Source organism: Magnolia sinica, chromosome 15 (genome assembly GCF_029962835.1).
Source record: "Magnolia sinica isolate HGM2019 chromosome 15, MsV1, whole genome shotgun sequence".
Classification (NCBI taxonomy): domain Eukaryota; kingdom Viridiplantae; phylum Streptophyta; class Magnoliopsida; order Magnoliales; family Magnoliaceae; genus Magnolia; species Magnolia sinica.
Genome location: NC_080587.1, coordinates 24,671,445 through 24,688,314, shown reverse-complemented (window position 1 = coordinate 24,688,314; position 16,870 = coordinate 24,671,445). Strand labels below are relative to the sequence as shown.

The following is a 16,870-nucleotide window of genomic DNA, read 5'->3' as shown; positions in this document are numbered from 1 at the left end:
GTAGATGCAGTTTGAAATCATTAATCCAATGTGAGGAGGCGCAAGATAACGAAAGTTTATAATTCTTTTGCAGAGCCTTCATTCGGCATTAATGTAGTGGGCAGCTAGTGATATATACCCCTTTCATTGATTGGATGCCGTCCACAAATCTGATGTCGAGCAGATTTGAGAAATTGATTTCAACTTGAGCTTCTCGCTTGCATACATCTTCATGCCCACTCTCTTTATCGTTGTATGGGAGACCTCGTATCTGGGGTTAAGGCTTTTGGTTAATTCGACAAAAGGACTCTCTACCATCAAAAATAGTCTTTCATTGGAAATAATAAATCTGGCCGTTAACTCATTCACATGGTCTCTATTATACTTATAGATGGACAATGTACATTGCGACGGACCCACTAAATATTGAGTGAATGAAAGTGTCTGTTGCCCTGAGGTCTGACTTCTCACTTTTTTATGACACTTTGAAATGTTTCTTTAAAGTTGTGGTTGACCCATCTACTTGTTTAGCATATTGAGCCTTGTAGTACTTGCATTGTATCTTCATTGTGCCATTTTTTAGGATTACTTCTTCAAAATCTTCCCACACTACCGATCTTTTTTCTGCTTCTCTTGTAATCTGTGACTATGAGGTATTGATGTCAATGGGCACCTCTTCATCTTATATACCTAATCTTTCATCTTCCAAGATCATCAACGATGTAACTGACAAACTGCCGGGGGTATTGGAAATTTCCTCACTAGCCATATAATAGTTGAAAGATACTAAATCAGATTAGCATTACCACTCTAATGCCTAAAAGATTTATACTAAACCCTAAATTAGTTACTCATCTAAGGTTGGATAGATTGTAATACTTTCATATTCCCATTTAAATGCCTATGCTGAAAATCCGGCAACATCTCCTCATGTCTCTTTAGATAAGTTGATCTTCCATTACATTCCGATGCCAAATATCTAAGCAATGTGAAGATATTTGACATGAGAAATGAAAAGGAAGAAACATATCCACAAAGAAATGGGGAGATGGAGCGCAGATCAGGCATGTACATTTAATAGGTTATGTGAAAGCATATATACTATCTATCTAACCTTGAACTGTCCAAAATGGGACAATTTGAACGATTTCTATGTCACCAAAAACACACTATTTATGTTTGGCCACATAGAAATCTCCAAATGGGCAAGTAATTATCTAACTCACAAGTCACAATAATAAGCTAAGAAAAAATAATGTAATCCATATATATTAAGCTAATTATATAAATATAATGCACAATAATAAGGTAAGCAAAAAGGCAATGTAATCCATACATATTAAGCTAACTATCTAATGCATAATAATAAGGTAAGCAATGTAAACCATAATTCCAAAAAATTATACCACTAATTGTTTAATTCAAACAAATAAAACACATTAGCAATTTATGATTTAGGGTTTAGGGATTAGGTTTAGCCGTTTAGGTCTTAGGGTTTAGGGTTTGGGGTTTAGCATTTGGATTTAGGGTTTGAATTTAGGGGTTAGGGTTAGGGTTATGTTATAAGTTTATGGTTAGGGTTAGGTTTTAGGTTTAGGGTTAGCCTAGCCACACCTGAGCTAGGCCGGCCGCACCACAGTGAGCCCTGCCTCATTGCACCCGAGCCAGGCCAGGCGCACCACACTCGACTCGAGCAAGCCCGGACGCACCACATCGAGCCCTGGCCGCTCCCGAGTCAGCCCAAATGCACCACAATGGGTCTAGGCCGCTCCATTTGATGATTTATCTGATTAAAACAATAAAAAAATGAAATAATACTTGAAATCGAGTCGGACGGGTGTTGTTGTGCGGACGGGTGGAGGAGACAGAGAGGAGGAGCTTGAAGCCTCGAATGGGTGGCCGCTGGCCGAACGGGTGCTGTTGTGCAGACGCGTGGAGGAGAGAGGAGGAGCTCGCTGATAAAGGGTGGCCGGACGGGTGGTTTTCTCAGAGTAGGGTTCTTGGATTGGGTTGGGTGCGGCGGGTGGCTGCTGGTAGGGTAGGGTAGGTAGAAGGGTTATTTATTTATTTATACAGTACCCAATGACTAGATCGAGTCGAGTTGAGTCCGACCGGATTGAGTTTCGGTTCGGGTCGGGTTTCGGAACGGGATAGGGTTACTTGATTCGAACCCAACTTTGCCATTCGGTTTGGGTCAAGTCGGATCTGAGCGAGTCGGATCCATCGAATCGAGTCGCCCCTTGCCCAGCTCTACTTGCCCCTTCACATGTTGTGAGGAGAAGGAGAGGTCAGTTCATGCACCACCTCTCCCCCTTATATGAACTCTCTCTCTCTTTCTCTCTCTCTCATTCACAGTCACGGTCTCTCTATTCTCTCCTCTACTCTGTGCTTAAGCGCTTGGATTGCAGTTTGCTTGTTCCACCTCAGGCCACGTGCCACACCCCCCCCCCCCCTCGGACCACACAATGTGCACCACCTCCACTTTGGGCTCGACGCCTCTGCATTTGGACTGTGTAATATATGCCTCCATCTCAGGCCTCATGCCTTGTCTAGAGGACTATGCACTCTCACCTCTGTAATGGAATGCGCACTTGCGCCTTTGTTTAACAGGATGCATATTCGCGCCTCCATTTGGTGTCTCACTTTTGCCCTTGTTTCACTAAGAGGTGAGAAAGAAAGAGGAGATGGGGTATGTAATGCAAAGCCCGTCCACCTACATTTAACTGGGATCGTGTCATTGGCATAGCATCTTCGCATTGGATCAACAAGATGTATTGGTTCGTTTTTCCCCATGTGGTTGATTAAAGCGGGCTACTGGGTTCTGTTTTTCAGCTCTCCGACTCGGTCAACTAAGCGTGTCACTCGATCCATAGAAAAAATGCCACGTTATCCGCATGCGCCCAATAATGGTATCAGAGCCACGATAGACATGATTCCAACAAGAGAAAATAACGAAATGGGTTGTTGATGCGCCTCTTCATCGCTTTATGTAAAATGTTATCACCACATGGTAATATATAGTGAACGGTGTTTTAAATAGCATGTAGCATATAGCGTGGCATTTGGCCCTCTATAGCGTGTGGCGTAAGCTACACAATCCTTAATATTTTTAATTAAAATAATAGAAAATATGATAAAATTTACAAATGTATAATTTCTATGAGTTCTTGACTATGAATCTGGATCATCAACCACTTATTTCCATGCAAAATCTCTCTCTCTCTCTCTCTCTCTCTCTCTCTCGCTTTGCCTTTAGACATCTCTAAGTGTGATTTCTTTTATTTATTTATTTATTGAAACACCACAAATTCATATAAACCACAATTTGGATGGTCCAGATTGATTTAAGTGCTCTATCTACGATATGGGCCACAATTTGGGTTTTCCGGATTAGTTTAATGTACCGCCATGTGTCATAGGTATAAGTCATCACCATTTAAAAATAGGTGTTAAACTAAAATAGAAAAAAACATTTAAAAAAAAGAGATTTCAGGTAACTTATGCTATCCAGGCTACACACTACGCTACGCTACATCCATTGTAGCTTACGCTACATACCCTATAGCTTACGCTACCAGGGAATTACGCTACTTGTGTACGCTACGTATCATTTTCGCTACGCTACACGCTACACAACTACGCTAATGAAAACACTGATAGTGAATGCCATATTCGTAGATTTTCTGTCATACAAGTGGCACTGCAACACACGAGCCTATAGTGGCGTTACATTATCTATTGTCGATGTCACCTGACTATTACCATGAAGGGATTCCTTTTTGTCCTTCGACTTTGATTGCTTCTGCTATACCCAATTGGGTAAGTGTAACATTTGGGTCGGATTGATAATGACCATGTTGCCCTTGTGTCAATTAGTTTGTGTCATGCCGGTTTGGCTTATTTTTTACCACTAATGATGGTTGCACGAGAAAATTATTAAAATAAAGTGTCTCAAATGTGTTTTCCGATTTACCAATACAAGACCCTCTCTCACCTGATGTAGTGACAAGAAATGGTGTCCAAATTAGTTGTGGCTGATCTCTTGAAAGGAGTGAAATTTGACGGAACATTTTTAATGACTAGCGCAGATCTATCAGGATCCTATTGGACAAAGAAAATGTGTTGGACACGTTAAAAACCATCAGGAGAAAGCAGGAGATAGAACATGAAGATGTTTCGGTAAGTAGCTTGAAACCTGTGCAATGGAAATATAGAAAATTGAAGAAAAACCACAAAACAACTAGAAATATCCTTCTTAGCTCTATGCATAAAGAATTGATCCCCATGCACAAAATCTACGGGAATGCTAAGGAAATGTGGAATGCCCTAATTGAGTCCTATGCTAAAATATTAGATGCCAAAATTAGGATGATGCAAGTAGAATTCAATGCATATAGGATGCCAATTGGATGCTCCATGAAGGATCATATAACAAAGCTGGAACAAATGATGGATTTGTGAAATGTAGACTATCTCAACAAAAAATCAGAATGATGTTTCAATCTCTACCTGATTCTTGGTCCCACATCAAGGACATCTTAAATCACAACGAAGCAATGAAGACTTTTAAGCACTTGGCCCATCATTTAGAACATGAAGTTGAATTCAAAGCAGTTTAGCCTAAAAGTAGTGTTGTTTTTACTGTAGAAAGTCAAAAGAAAGACATTCGATCAAAGGAAAAAATTTAGGAGAACCGGCAGACAAAGTGCTCCCAATAATCAAGCCAATTCACCCTATTGTCACCATTCCTCCTCGCTTCCGTCTATGTCCATCTCATTACTAACAATGACCACCCCAATATTAGCTGTATTCACCTCAGAACTGACCGTATTGACCTAGATACCATTCCGTGAAACCTCCACAACCACTACATCCTTGTGACATGTATATAGAACCTATGTAGCTAGGGAGAGATAATAAGAAAAGACCCAGAGTATATGGTGATGGTTCCTGTTTTGTATGTGGAAAAGAAGGCCTTTTTTTACTTGCCCAAAATATAAAATGGTACTTTTCCTCCACCCATTAGTTGTGTTTGCAAAGAAGTGTTAATGACTGACCTAAATTTTAATGAATGGATTGTGGATTCAGGGACAATAGGGCATGTGACAAAGGACAAAGAAGGTTTTGTGGATTTTCAAACTATCCCACTCGGGAGTCACAAGTTGCATATAAGAAACAATGCATCAGAGGACGTCATCGGAGTTGACACATATTGCCTCAAGTCAAAGACATGACATTTTTTTTTATTACTTAAAGACACTCTTTTTGCTCATGGGATGAATAGAAATCTAGTATCTGTCACAAGTCTAGTTAGAGAGAATTTTGATGTAAGATTTTGTAAAGACAAGGTTTCACTAAAGATGAACAATGTAATATTAGTTGGGGAGAATTGTCAAGAGATCTATATTTAAACTAGATGTTGTAAATAGTTTTGGATAAAACTGAGCAAATCGTTGTTTGTTGGTGTGTCTGATGCTACTACTGTATCCAAATCTATTAAGTGGCATAGCAGATTGGGACATATAGGAAATGATCAGCTTGAGAAGGTTTACTAGGAACATTGATAAGAGTATATTTTCCATCCTGTAAATATCGTGTCAGGAAAAGCAACTAGAAAACTATTCCCTAAAACAGTTAGATCTAACGAACTTTTACAGATTATACACAATGTATATTTGGGCCCCCAAAATGTGCAAGCTTGAAATGGTTGGGTAGTGTCTTATAACTTTTATTGTTAACTATTCGCAATACGTATTAGTATATCTAATTGCTCAAAAGTCAGAGGCGCTCAATTGCTTTTAGAAATATGGATTATATGTAGAGAATCAGATTAAAAATAAAAATAAAAATAATAATAATAAAAAATCGAAGTGTTGAAAACAAATAGGGGTGGAGAATACACATTGGATATCTTGAAATCATAATGGGAAAATGCTAGCATTGCTCGCCAATATACCATGCCTTACATTGAGAAAAATGGTGTAGCCTAAAGGAGAAATAGAACCCTGTTGGATATGGTAAGGTTTATGATGGCTTATGAAAAATTTCCAATTACTTTTTGGGGAGATGCACTACTTGCAACTATTTATGTATTAAATAGAATTCCTTCAAAATCCGTTCCCAAAACACCTTTTGAATTGTGGACTGGTAGGAGATCGTCATTCGGTGACTTACGTCCATGTAGTTTGCTAGGTCACATTTTAGTTCTTTCTCTGAATAGAAGAAAGATTAAAAAACCATTGAGTGTACATTTATTCGGTATCCTGCCCATACGAAGAGATATGTGTTAGTGTATGAAGACCATGGTATATGGATTAAAATCAAATCTCGAGATGATCAAGAAGAAAGCTAAGGGCGCATGCTTATTTTGATACATCTTGGGGAGATGATCAAGAAGAAAGCAAGCCTACTTCAGGCTATATTTATTCTAAATTGTGGTGTGCAATAGTTCAAGAGGGTGTTTAGGTTAGGAGATTTTTGAGAGCCTTAGATGTTGTTCTTGCTTTTAAAGCTCATCTCCTGATAAGAATGGACAAAAAATTATATGTAGACCTTGTGAAGGATCCAAAACACCATAAGAAATCGAAGCATATATTGAGATTAAAGATCATTACATTAGAGATCAAGTGAGAGATGGGCATGATGTACTTGTATATATTTCCACTAGAGAAATGCTACCTGATCCCATGATGTAACCTATTGCTAGATACATATTTGAAAAACATGTCAAGTAGATGGGACTTAGTAGAGCTTGATATCTTTTGTAAAAGTGAGTGTTGTAATTTTATGATACTTTTCAGACGTATTCCCCACTGGGTATGATGGTAGAGATCCCACCATGTAGCGTTTGAGGCTTGCACATGTGAGATGGAAAAGAGTCCATTTACTCCAAAGAGTGAGTGATGTAAATTATTGATATATTCTCTTTACGATCTGTTTTATGAAATAAATTTTCTAAATCGGCACACATTAATTAAATATTCATGCACAACCAATTTTTTCTAGGCTTGAGATTGTCAATTGTGGTTTTTTCATCAGTAGGCTGGTCTTCCCCACGTGCATGGGAATTGACCACTTCCGGCATGCATGTGGTTCAAGATGAGGAAGCACGCTGAGGTTCAACTATTTTCTATAGCGACACAAAAGATGAGGTAGAGCAAGCTAAAGCACGACCGCCTCTAATGACAACTATGTATATGTATTATCGGATCCCTGACATGTTATGCTAATTTAGATGAATTTTTGCATGTGTTAGTGCTTATTGGCCCATGCCACGACACAATGGATATCTTTGGTGATTAGACTCTTGGAGTCGAATTGATGCAAGACAATTAACCACTTGCTCTAAATGCTCGAACTGTTAGAGTATGGCGAATTAATCCCTTTATCTCATAGCCCAGGCCCCACATCTCATGGGTTAGGACCTTAGTTGAACTCCCCTCGTGGGCTCGTGGGCCCCAAATCACGTGGGCCGCCTACCCCGAGTGTGTCCCCGCATCCCACGGGCTACCCCACTCGAGCCCGGTGTGAAATGCCCCCGCATTACGAATGACATTCATGGTAGTTGTGGGGTGAGGAGTTACTTTGCTAATTTTGCACTCACGCGCTTTAAGTGGGACTTTTATTTATTGTGGTTAGGAGTTGTTGAGCTACTAATGATATGCTTTAATTGAGATCTTTGACTCTTGATGATGTCATGGCCTGTATGGAGCTAGGTTAGGAATTACTAAGCTAATACTCATGTGCTTTAGGTGGGACCTCTATTAATGAGGTTAGGAGTTGCTAAGCTAGTATTTACACACTTTACGTGGGACCTGTGTAGTGTAGACTTAATGTCTACTTTGTTGCATGGGTGAGTGACCACGTGCTCGGGGCATTGAATTGGACTCCGCTCCATGACTGGTTTACCTACTAGTGCTTGGTTCGATATGATCAATGCGTTGTGTGAGCAGGTTGGTCTCATAAGTGACCCCTGTGCCCTCATCTACCCACCTTTGTGAATAGGAGGATAAGATTGAGTGTCATTACTTTAGTACACAGTACATAGCTCATGATTGATTCGGTCGAGGATGTAATGCTAGGAAAGTGGCATAGTCGATTCTGAATTGTGTAGTTGAATCTAAAAGACCCCTTGGCAGCTACACCAAGTTCCTAAAACCATGATTATACACTTTGAGACTTATCCACCATGACATGATTGAGTTTTGTAAAGATGGTGATTTTTAAATTGTTTCTTAAAATTATATGTACTTAAATATTTTATTTTTCAAAAACTTTAAAGAACGTTTGTAAAAGATTTATGATTTAAACCCGATAAGAGGATAAGTGTGTATGTTGGTAGAGTGGTTTTAGATCGACAATTGTCTCCATCCTGTGCGGTCGTGCGAGTTTAGGCCAGGCCTTAGAGAACTTGGAAGGTTGTGAGTTAGTGTGGTGGGCATTTAGCGTATTGGTACTTGTGTATAGAGACATTGGAATCCCAGCTAGTCCCACCTCCCTGATTCTTGCTCCATGTATATTAAGCAGTCAAGATTTCTGGAACAAAATGGAAAAATAGTGTTCCCCATTACGAGGTTGAGTGGGAGACCTTGGTAAGGGGGATAGGTGATAACCCCTAGTGGGGGCCACTTGCCCCTACATGTGCTATGAGGAGAGGGAGAGTTTGTTTCATGCACTGCTCTCTCTATGCTCTCTCCTCTCCTCTTTGCTTAAGTGCTTGGATCATGGTTTACACGCTACACCTTGGGCCACATGCTCCTCTTTGGATTTCACAATGTACGCCTTTGCCTCGAGCCCTACGCCCCTCCCTTTGGATTGCACAATACGCACCTCCACCTGAGGGCCTTAGTCTAAGTTGACTTAAGATTTTATTAAGCACTCTTTATGTTGTTAAGTTTCTCTTGACAATAGTTTAAAAAAATAAAATAAATTAAAACAGAAATACCATTATGGTGAAAAGAACATTTGTTAATATTGAGTTAACCAATGTTTGAAATATCGGTATCGCATTACGTATCTCATCCTTGAAATACATATATGTATCAGTTATCGCATGAGATATATTGTTTGTATTTGGGTAATTTATCACACTTTTTAGGAAACATGGGGAAACATTGGGAAAATGGTTGACTTTTTCAATGAAACTTTAGAGATTGTTAGAAAAGACCTTAATACATGCTTAAATCATAACATCTAAAAAAAGAAGTGCACATAATATGTTTCCTTTGTATAGGGTCCTAAGCTATGCACTGTCTGATTGAACTAATGCAACTATATTCAAATTGAATGCATAACATTTAGAGTGTGATGATCATTTCATCAAACACTCCTAAATACTTCGAAATTAGTCTCAATTGACAGCTAGTTGAAGGGAAATTTTGAAAATAAAAATTAGTATTTTAGAAATTTTTTGATTAAAAATGATTTTTATTTTTCTGAAAATTGACAAGGACTTAACAAATCAGTAGATCAACCCTCATACATGCCTTTTTTCATGTTTGGAGTGCAACATTGCAAGCAATTTCAGAGAAATTGGGGAAATCTTGAATTTCCCTCAAAATTTCCCAAATCGGACCACCTACACTCAAATTTTGAAATTAGAATGTATGTGATGATCATTTCGTCAAATACTCTTAAATACTTCGAAATTAGTCTCAATTGACAATTGGTTAAAGGAAGATTTCGAAAAAAAAATGAAGAACATGAAGAACCAATGAATATCGAAATCAATGCTCCAACTCCATGATTTTTCACGTAGAGAATGAGGAACCAATGTATTTATAACAATTTGACAATGATTTCGCATAATTTCAAGGGGGGGACACCCCGTCACTGTGGTCACATGTGGGCATGCCCCAAGGTGGTTGGCAGGCTAATGTGTACACAGTGAAGGTGGAACTTTGTTCCACATCGGAAGCATTGTCCGAAGTTGTAGTGGCTATAAGTTGGGTTCCTTCCTTAACATGTATGACGCATTTTAAATCTGCGAGCTTCGACAAAGTAGACAATATCATGTGCCGTGGGGATGGGCCTTACAAAGTGGTATCAGAACCGAGGACGGCTCTGCCCTCGGTGGGGGATATTGTGACTCCCCGTCACTGTGGTCACATGTGGGTGGGCCCCAAGGTGGCTGGCAATCTACTGTGCACATAGTGAAGGTAGAACTTTGTCCCACATTGGAAGTGTCGTCCAAAGTTGTGGTGGCTATAAGTTGGGTTCCTTCCTCAACAGACATTACGCATTTTAAATCCGTGAGCTTTAGTAAAGTGGATAATATCATGTGTTGTAGGGACGGGCCTTACGGGGGGGGGGGGGGGGGGGGATTGGAAATTGAAAATGCTCACTAGATTAAACATGTGGGATATATTGGCACTACCTGTGCGTTTTGTATCGCACAAGTGGGATACAAGATATATCGTGGGATATATTGGCTGATATCGTCGATATTTAAAACATTGGAGTTAACTAAAGAATAAATAGAATGCATAGAAATACATGAATCTTGAATCGTCTAAATTTAAGAGCTAAATTCTTGTATATCATTAATTCTTTACTTTCAGTTTGTCCAACAAAAGTCACATAAAACATGCCAAAAATGTCACAGCTAACATAAACTTAATAATCACAATGTGTTATTCACTAGGAGTCATAAGTCATCATGAGAAGCATTGAATGATCTCAAGGCACACTAGTGGTCTCACATTGTAAAATGAAGTGCTGAAAATCAGTCTCACATTTTGGAATTAGAATAAAATTTAGAACCCTTTATGGAGCACAAGTTAGTCAAATTCAAAATTACTTTGCCAAATGATAAACCCTATGCTCATCTCTCTCTCTCTCACTCACACACACACAGAGCAATTCCTCTTCCCATCTAAGCTTCGCTAGAACTATTCTTTGTTGATGCTTGCTTGAAGGGTCATGAAGGGGTTTTAAGAATCAGTGCAACCAAGATTTGCAATTGAGAACGAAACCATGACTAAGCTCTGCAGTTCTATGAGAGCCATATCTGTTGATGCTTGCCTGAAGGATCTTAACGGGATTCAACCACGATTTGCAACCGAGAATGATGAGGGATCATGGGAGATTGTGCAACTTATGCGGAATAGTGATCCAGCAATGCAGAAGGTTACCATAACAAAGCTTTACTCTTTCTTACCAATTTTTATTTTCAATGGAGATCAAACGGACCTTGCTTATGGGTTCCAGGTGTATAGGAGGCTTACCATAACAACAAAGATCTATTGATGATAATTTTAGGGAGGTTTGCTTTCTTCCAGTTCAAATATAAAGACAAAGCCTAGAAAGTGAGACATTGAATGGTGATTGGATAGAAGTTGATAGCAAACTCTTCATTTCCTGTTTTGATCATCAATGGAGAGAGACTTGGCTTGCTTCTATGTTTGGGATGTACAGGAGGCTTACCATAACAGTGATTCCCAGAGATCATTTCACAGGAATGTTGAGGAAGTTTGCTTTTGTCCAATTCATATGTAAGGATAATGGAAGTTGATAGAAAACTCTTCATTTCCTGTTATGATCACCAATGGAGAGCAAGTGGGCCTTTCTTATATGTTTGGGATGTACAATAGGCTTGCCGTAACAGTAATTCCCAAAGATCATTTCACAGGAATGTTGAGGAAGTTCGCTTTCATCTGTAAACAAAGAGAAAACGATGAAGGCTATGAAGAAAATGATTCTCCTTTGCTTTTCTGTGTGTTTGAGACAACCCTGAAGGGTTGAATATATAGAGCTTTACAACGACTGTACAAGGTAAGATGATAAATACAAAATCTTCTACTTACACATCGTCTATCTATAGAATCGGCTATACAAGGCATGTGTCCTGTCTAACATCCCCCCTCAAACTAATGGGGGTCATCGACAAGTAATAGTTTGCTAACTAGAAATGAGTGTCGTGCAGAGGTGAGAGACTTTGGGAGAATGTCTGCAATCTGATCATGGGATGCGACATGTGGTAGTGAAATGAGCCGAGACTGAAACTTCTCGTGGATGAAGTGACAGTCAACTTCAATATGCTTTGTCCGTTCATGGAAAACCGGATTAGAGGCAATCTGAATGACACTCAGATTATCTACATGGAGTGGAGTAGGATCTTGTAAATGAACGGCCAAGCCAGAAAGAAGTCCACGCAACCAGATAATCTCACTACAAGCAGCTGACATTGCTCTATACTCGGCTTCCGTGCTTGATTTGGAAACAGTGGCCTACTTCTTACACTTCCAAGAGATGAGAGAAGTGCCGAGAAAAACACAGTAGCTAGTGGTAGATCTGCGTGTGAAAGTACAACTGGCCCAGTCAACATCTGAATAAGCACGAAGGTCCAGAGGGGCCATGGAGGAGAAGAACAGAGATCGATCCAGAGTTCCACGTAGGTACCGTAAGATGCGCAATACTGCAATCATATGAAGAGTCTGAGGAGTAGAAACAAATTGGCTGACAACTTGGACCGCGTAGGCAATATCAGGGCGAGTCATTGTTAAGTAAACCAGACTCCCAACCAAATGGCAGTATAATGTAGGATTTGCAAGGAGTTCACCATCGTCACGACCATATTGAATGTTAAGTTCCAAGGGAGTTTGAACTCTCTTCTAATCTGTTAATGAGGCTAAGGCAAGAAGATCCTTGGCATATTTATGCTGCCTGACCAGGATTCCATGGATAGAACGCGAAAATTCAAGTCCAAGAAAGTATGTCAGATGTCCCAAGTCCTTCATCTTGAAGAATGACTTCAGAACTTTCTTTAATGCCAAGATGCCAGTTTCATCGCTACCAATCAGAAGTAGGTCATTAACATATACGAGAACAATGACGATTCCATGCTCAGTGGTGCGTAAGAATAAGGATGGATCATGACCACTTTGAGTAAAGCCAACTCTTGTAACAACATCATGGAATCATTGGAACTATGCCCGAGGGCCTGTTTGAGACCTTATAGAGCTTTTTTCAGGCGACAGACTTTATTGGCAGGGATTAAAGATCCAGGAGGAGGTTTCAAATATGTTGCTTCTTGGAGGTCTCTATGAAGAAAAGCATTTTTCATGTCCATCTGAGTGAGTGGCTAAGAGCGAATTGATAATACTGCTAGAAGAGTGCGAACAGTTTTCATCTTGGCCACAGGAGCGAATGCCTCATCATAATCAATTCCGTATTCCTGTTTGTATCCCTGAGCGACAAGCCAAGCTTTGTATCGATCCAATGATCCGTCAGATTTGAGCTTCAAAGAATAAATCCATTTACCACCAATTAATTGTTGGTCAGTAGGTCGAGTAACAATGTCCCATGTATGGTTATCATCCGATGCTGCAAGTTCTTCTGCCATAACCTTCTTCCAACAATCATGACTGGCTGCCTGATAGTATAAAGTAGGAATAGAGATAGTATCCAGGGTAGTATTCATGGCAGACATAGAATATATCAAGCGATCAGGCTGTTGATGTACACGAGTTAAACGACGTACCAAGATAGGATCTGGATCGGTTACGGGTACAGTAGGGAGAGTAGTAGGTGATGGATTTATACGTGGTCGTCGTGAATAAACCTACAATGGACAAGGAGGTGTACTTGAGGCAACCGGAATGTCAGGAAAAATAGTAAGACCAGGAGAGTCTGGTGTGGGCGAAGGAGGAACAGATGAATGGAAGGCAATATGCTCAAGAAAAACAACATGTCGTGATACCCGTACACGACGAGAGACTGGATCATAGCAACATAAACCCTTATGAGTTTCTCCAAATCCCAAGTACATACATTTGATTGATTGTGGGGCAAGTTTGTTACGTTCACGTGATGCCAGATGAACATAACATACACAACCAAAAACATGAAATGTGGAATATGTAGGAAGTGAACCGGTGAGAACAAAGTAGGGAGATTTACTATTCAGGATTGTCGTTGGCAACCGATTAATCAAGTAGATTGAATGCATCATAGCTTCTGCCCAGAAGGAACGAGGAACACTCATAGCTGTTATTAAGGTATTGGCAGTTTCAACAATATGGTGATTTTTTCGTTCAGCCACCCCATTCTGTTGTGGAGTATTAGAACAGATGGTCTGATGAGTAATCCCATGACCCTGAAGATATGTACGAAAATTTGTGGAGAGATACTTTTCCCCTGAGTCAGAGCGAATAGTTTGAAGTTTTACTTGAAATTGAGTGTCTACTATAGAATGAAATATTTTGAATTTTTCAAAAACCTGTGATTTAGAGTGCAGAAAGTAAATCCAGGTGTAACGGGTGAAATCATCAATGAATATAGCATAATATCGTAGTCTAGAGAGAGACATAGTTGGGGAAGGGCCCCAGACATTCGTATGCACCAGTTCAAATATAGATGATGATTTTGTAGTACTTAGAGGAAAGAGAATACGCTTACTTTGTTAAAGGCAACAGGAAGAACAAGAATAATCCAAATTACTTTTATTAAGATAAATATTCCCTAACATGCCAGAAGAAAAGAGTTGAATCAAACGATCAGAATGTGGATGACCTAGGCGAAAGTGCCAGAGTTTCCACATTTTATTTGCCGAACAAATATCTAAGGAAGAGGGAGAGAAGAAACAACGAGCTGGAGTAACGGATAGGTAAAAGTCTAGCACGTACAAACATCCATGCCGCTTACCCTTCCCAAGTACTGTCCCCGTTGCCAGATCCTGCACAAAACAATAATTTGTAAGAAATATGACTAAGCAGTTATTGGATGTAAGTTGACTAACAGAAATTAAATTTGAGGAGAGTTTAAGGACATGAAACACATCACGAAGGGTAAACTGACGATGGTTAGAAGGAGAGAAAGTTAATGAACCAACGGACTGAATGAGTAGTTTATTGCCATCTGCAGTAGAAATAGCTTGATTGCCAGTGTATGGTCGAATATCGCGAAGATATGATACGTCACCAGTCATATGATTGGAAGCACCGGAATCGGAGAACCATGGAGAAGATGAGGTTATACCTGACATACCGGCCGCAGAAAGGGCCTGCATGATCTGCTGGAGCATTGCAGGAGTCAAAGGTGAGGAAAGACCTTTCACAGAACCGGTGGAGGCAGTATCACTAGCAGAAGGCTCGGAAGAAGTATTCGCAGAAGTAGCAGAAAGAGCACGACCACGGCCACGACCTCGACCACCACGTCCGCGGTTGAATGAGGATGCATAGGCACGTGAACGACAGTCCTGAATATCATGACCAGTCCTTCGATAATAAGAGCACCAATCTTTGCACTGAGCGACGACATGTCCCACTTTGTTACAGCCGCGACAAGTTAAAGGAGTGGAACCACGATTTGGTGCAGAGGTGGATACAGCAAGTGCCAGGTCAGATGGTCCTTGAGATGTCCCCTAAGAGAGGACTTGCAGTCGTTGTTCCTCGGCTAATAAATCATTAATAACTGAATTCATTGAAGGTGTTGGGCTACGGTTCAGGCGAGCAACCTTGCAATGTTCAAATTCCGAACGCAGTTTCATAAGAAATTGTCTAACTTGCGCACTCTCGCTCATTGCGTGGAATATTTTAAAGTCATTTGGGAATTCTGGATTCATCATAACCATCTCTGTCCAAATTGTAACCATTGTAGAGTAGAAAGTTTGAATACTTTTGTCACCTTGAGTAAGGTGAACCAGATCTTGTTCTAGGCAGTATAACCTAGCCACATTACTCTGTTGATATATTGTCTGGAGATACACCCACCTAGCCTTAGTAGTGCAATGCAATGTGAGGCCAACAACTATTGATTGATCAACCGAATCGAGAATCCAGGTAATAATCCGTCCATTTTTCATTTCCCAATCAGCCATTCTGTTGGCATCGATGGAAGTGGGGACAGTAACAGATCCAACAATCAGTCCCCACAAATGTAATGCCCTGAAAATCGGGGGTCGAACTTAAGTTCAACTCCCGAGTTCCAACACATCACTAATGCAACATAGATAATGATGATTAATGTTGTTCGTATTAGTGCATTATACATGAGTGAGATTATACCAAATTAGCATATCATACTCCAAAGACAATTAGATTACGCAAGCGGAAGACTGTGATAAGTATATAAAGCATATAAGTGATTGTAAGTCCCCAGAGTATGAAGGTCACCAGGTTAAATAATTACAGATAAAATTCCAAAATTTACAAAATGTTAAAGTGTATTATTCAACTATCCATATCCCTGTAGCCCCGATACGCAACTCCAGGTCTACATAGACCCGCCAGAGAGTTGCATGTAGGAGAACTCGTCATCATAAAAGTCAGGCTCCATCTCGTAAACCTCGACGTCACCTACAACTACAACGGAGTCTGGTTGGTGTTTTAAAACACCGTCCCAGAGTGGGAGTGATGATTAACTCAGTGGAGCTATAAGGCAAAGGTTAACATGTTATCAACTCAGTCAAGCAGTAATGATAAAGCAGTATAACACTCATATCCTAAGTACTCTTGTTAATGCAAGAATGGTATGTTGTAATGATGCATACCCTCACCTGCACTCCCTCAGCTACATCATCTCACGATCGTGCATGACAAACTCTCTAAACGTGCGCTTCCTCGCCAAAGCATATGTAATGCGGTGCATGGTTATGTTAACCAAGTAATTTATTTAGGCTTATTCATACAACAGATTTGGGAAGCTAAGGTACCTCCCTTTTTATTGTTTACCCAAATGATGATCCATCTAGGGTCGTCAATCCTAGTTAATCACATACGATAGGCAAGTCCTAGGTCGTTACAGAGAGGCTTGTCACCTCAACATAAGCCTAGTTTATACTCAAGGTCAATACGGAACGGCTCGTCACGTTAGCGTAGTCCTAGGGTATACTCGAAGTCACTACGGGAAAGGCTCGTCACCTTAGCGTAGGCCGACAGCTTGAATATAGTGT

General features: G+C 40.1%; 1 protein-coding gene across 5 annotated transcripts in view; it reads left to right on the top strand.

Moving 5' to 3' along the window:
• Positions 1–16,870, top strand: part of LOC131226667 (probable calcium-transporting ATPase 9, plasma membrane-type) — a 79,196-nt gene that overhangs the window by 43,004 nt on the left and 19,322 nt on the right. The window contains exon 7 of one of the 5 annotated variants that reach the window (XM_058222288.1): positions 5,068–5,828. The exons of the other annotated variants lie outside the window; for them this stretch is intronic. Within the exon in view, the coding sequence (XP_058078271.1) occupies positions 5,068–5,076 (9 nt within the window). The 3' untranslated portion in view covers positions 5,077–5,828. Of the gene's footprint in view, positions 1–5,067; positions 5,829–16,870 lie in introns of those variants that run through there. 5 annotated transcript variants of the gene reach the window in all.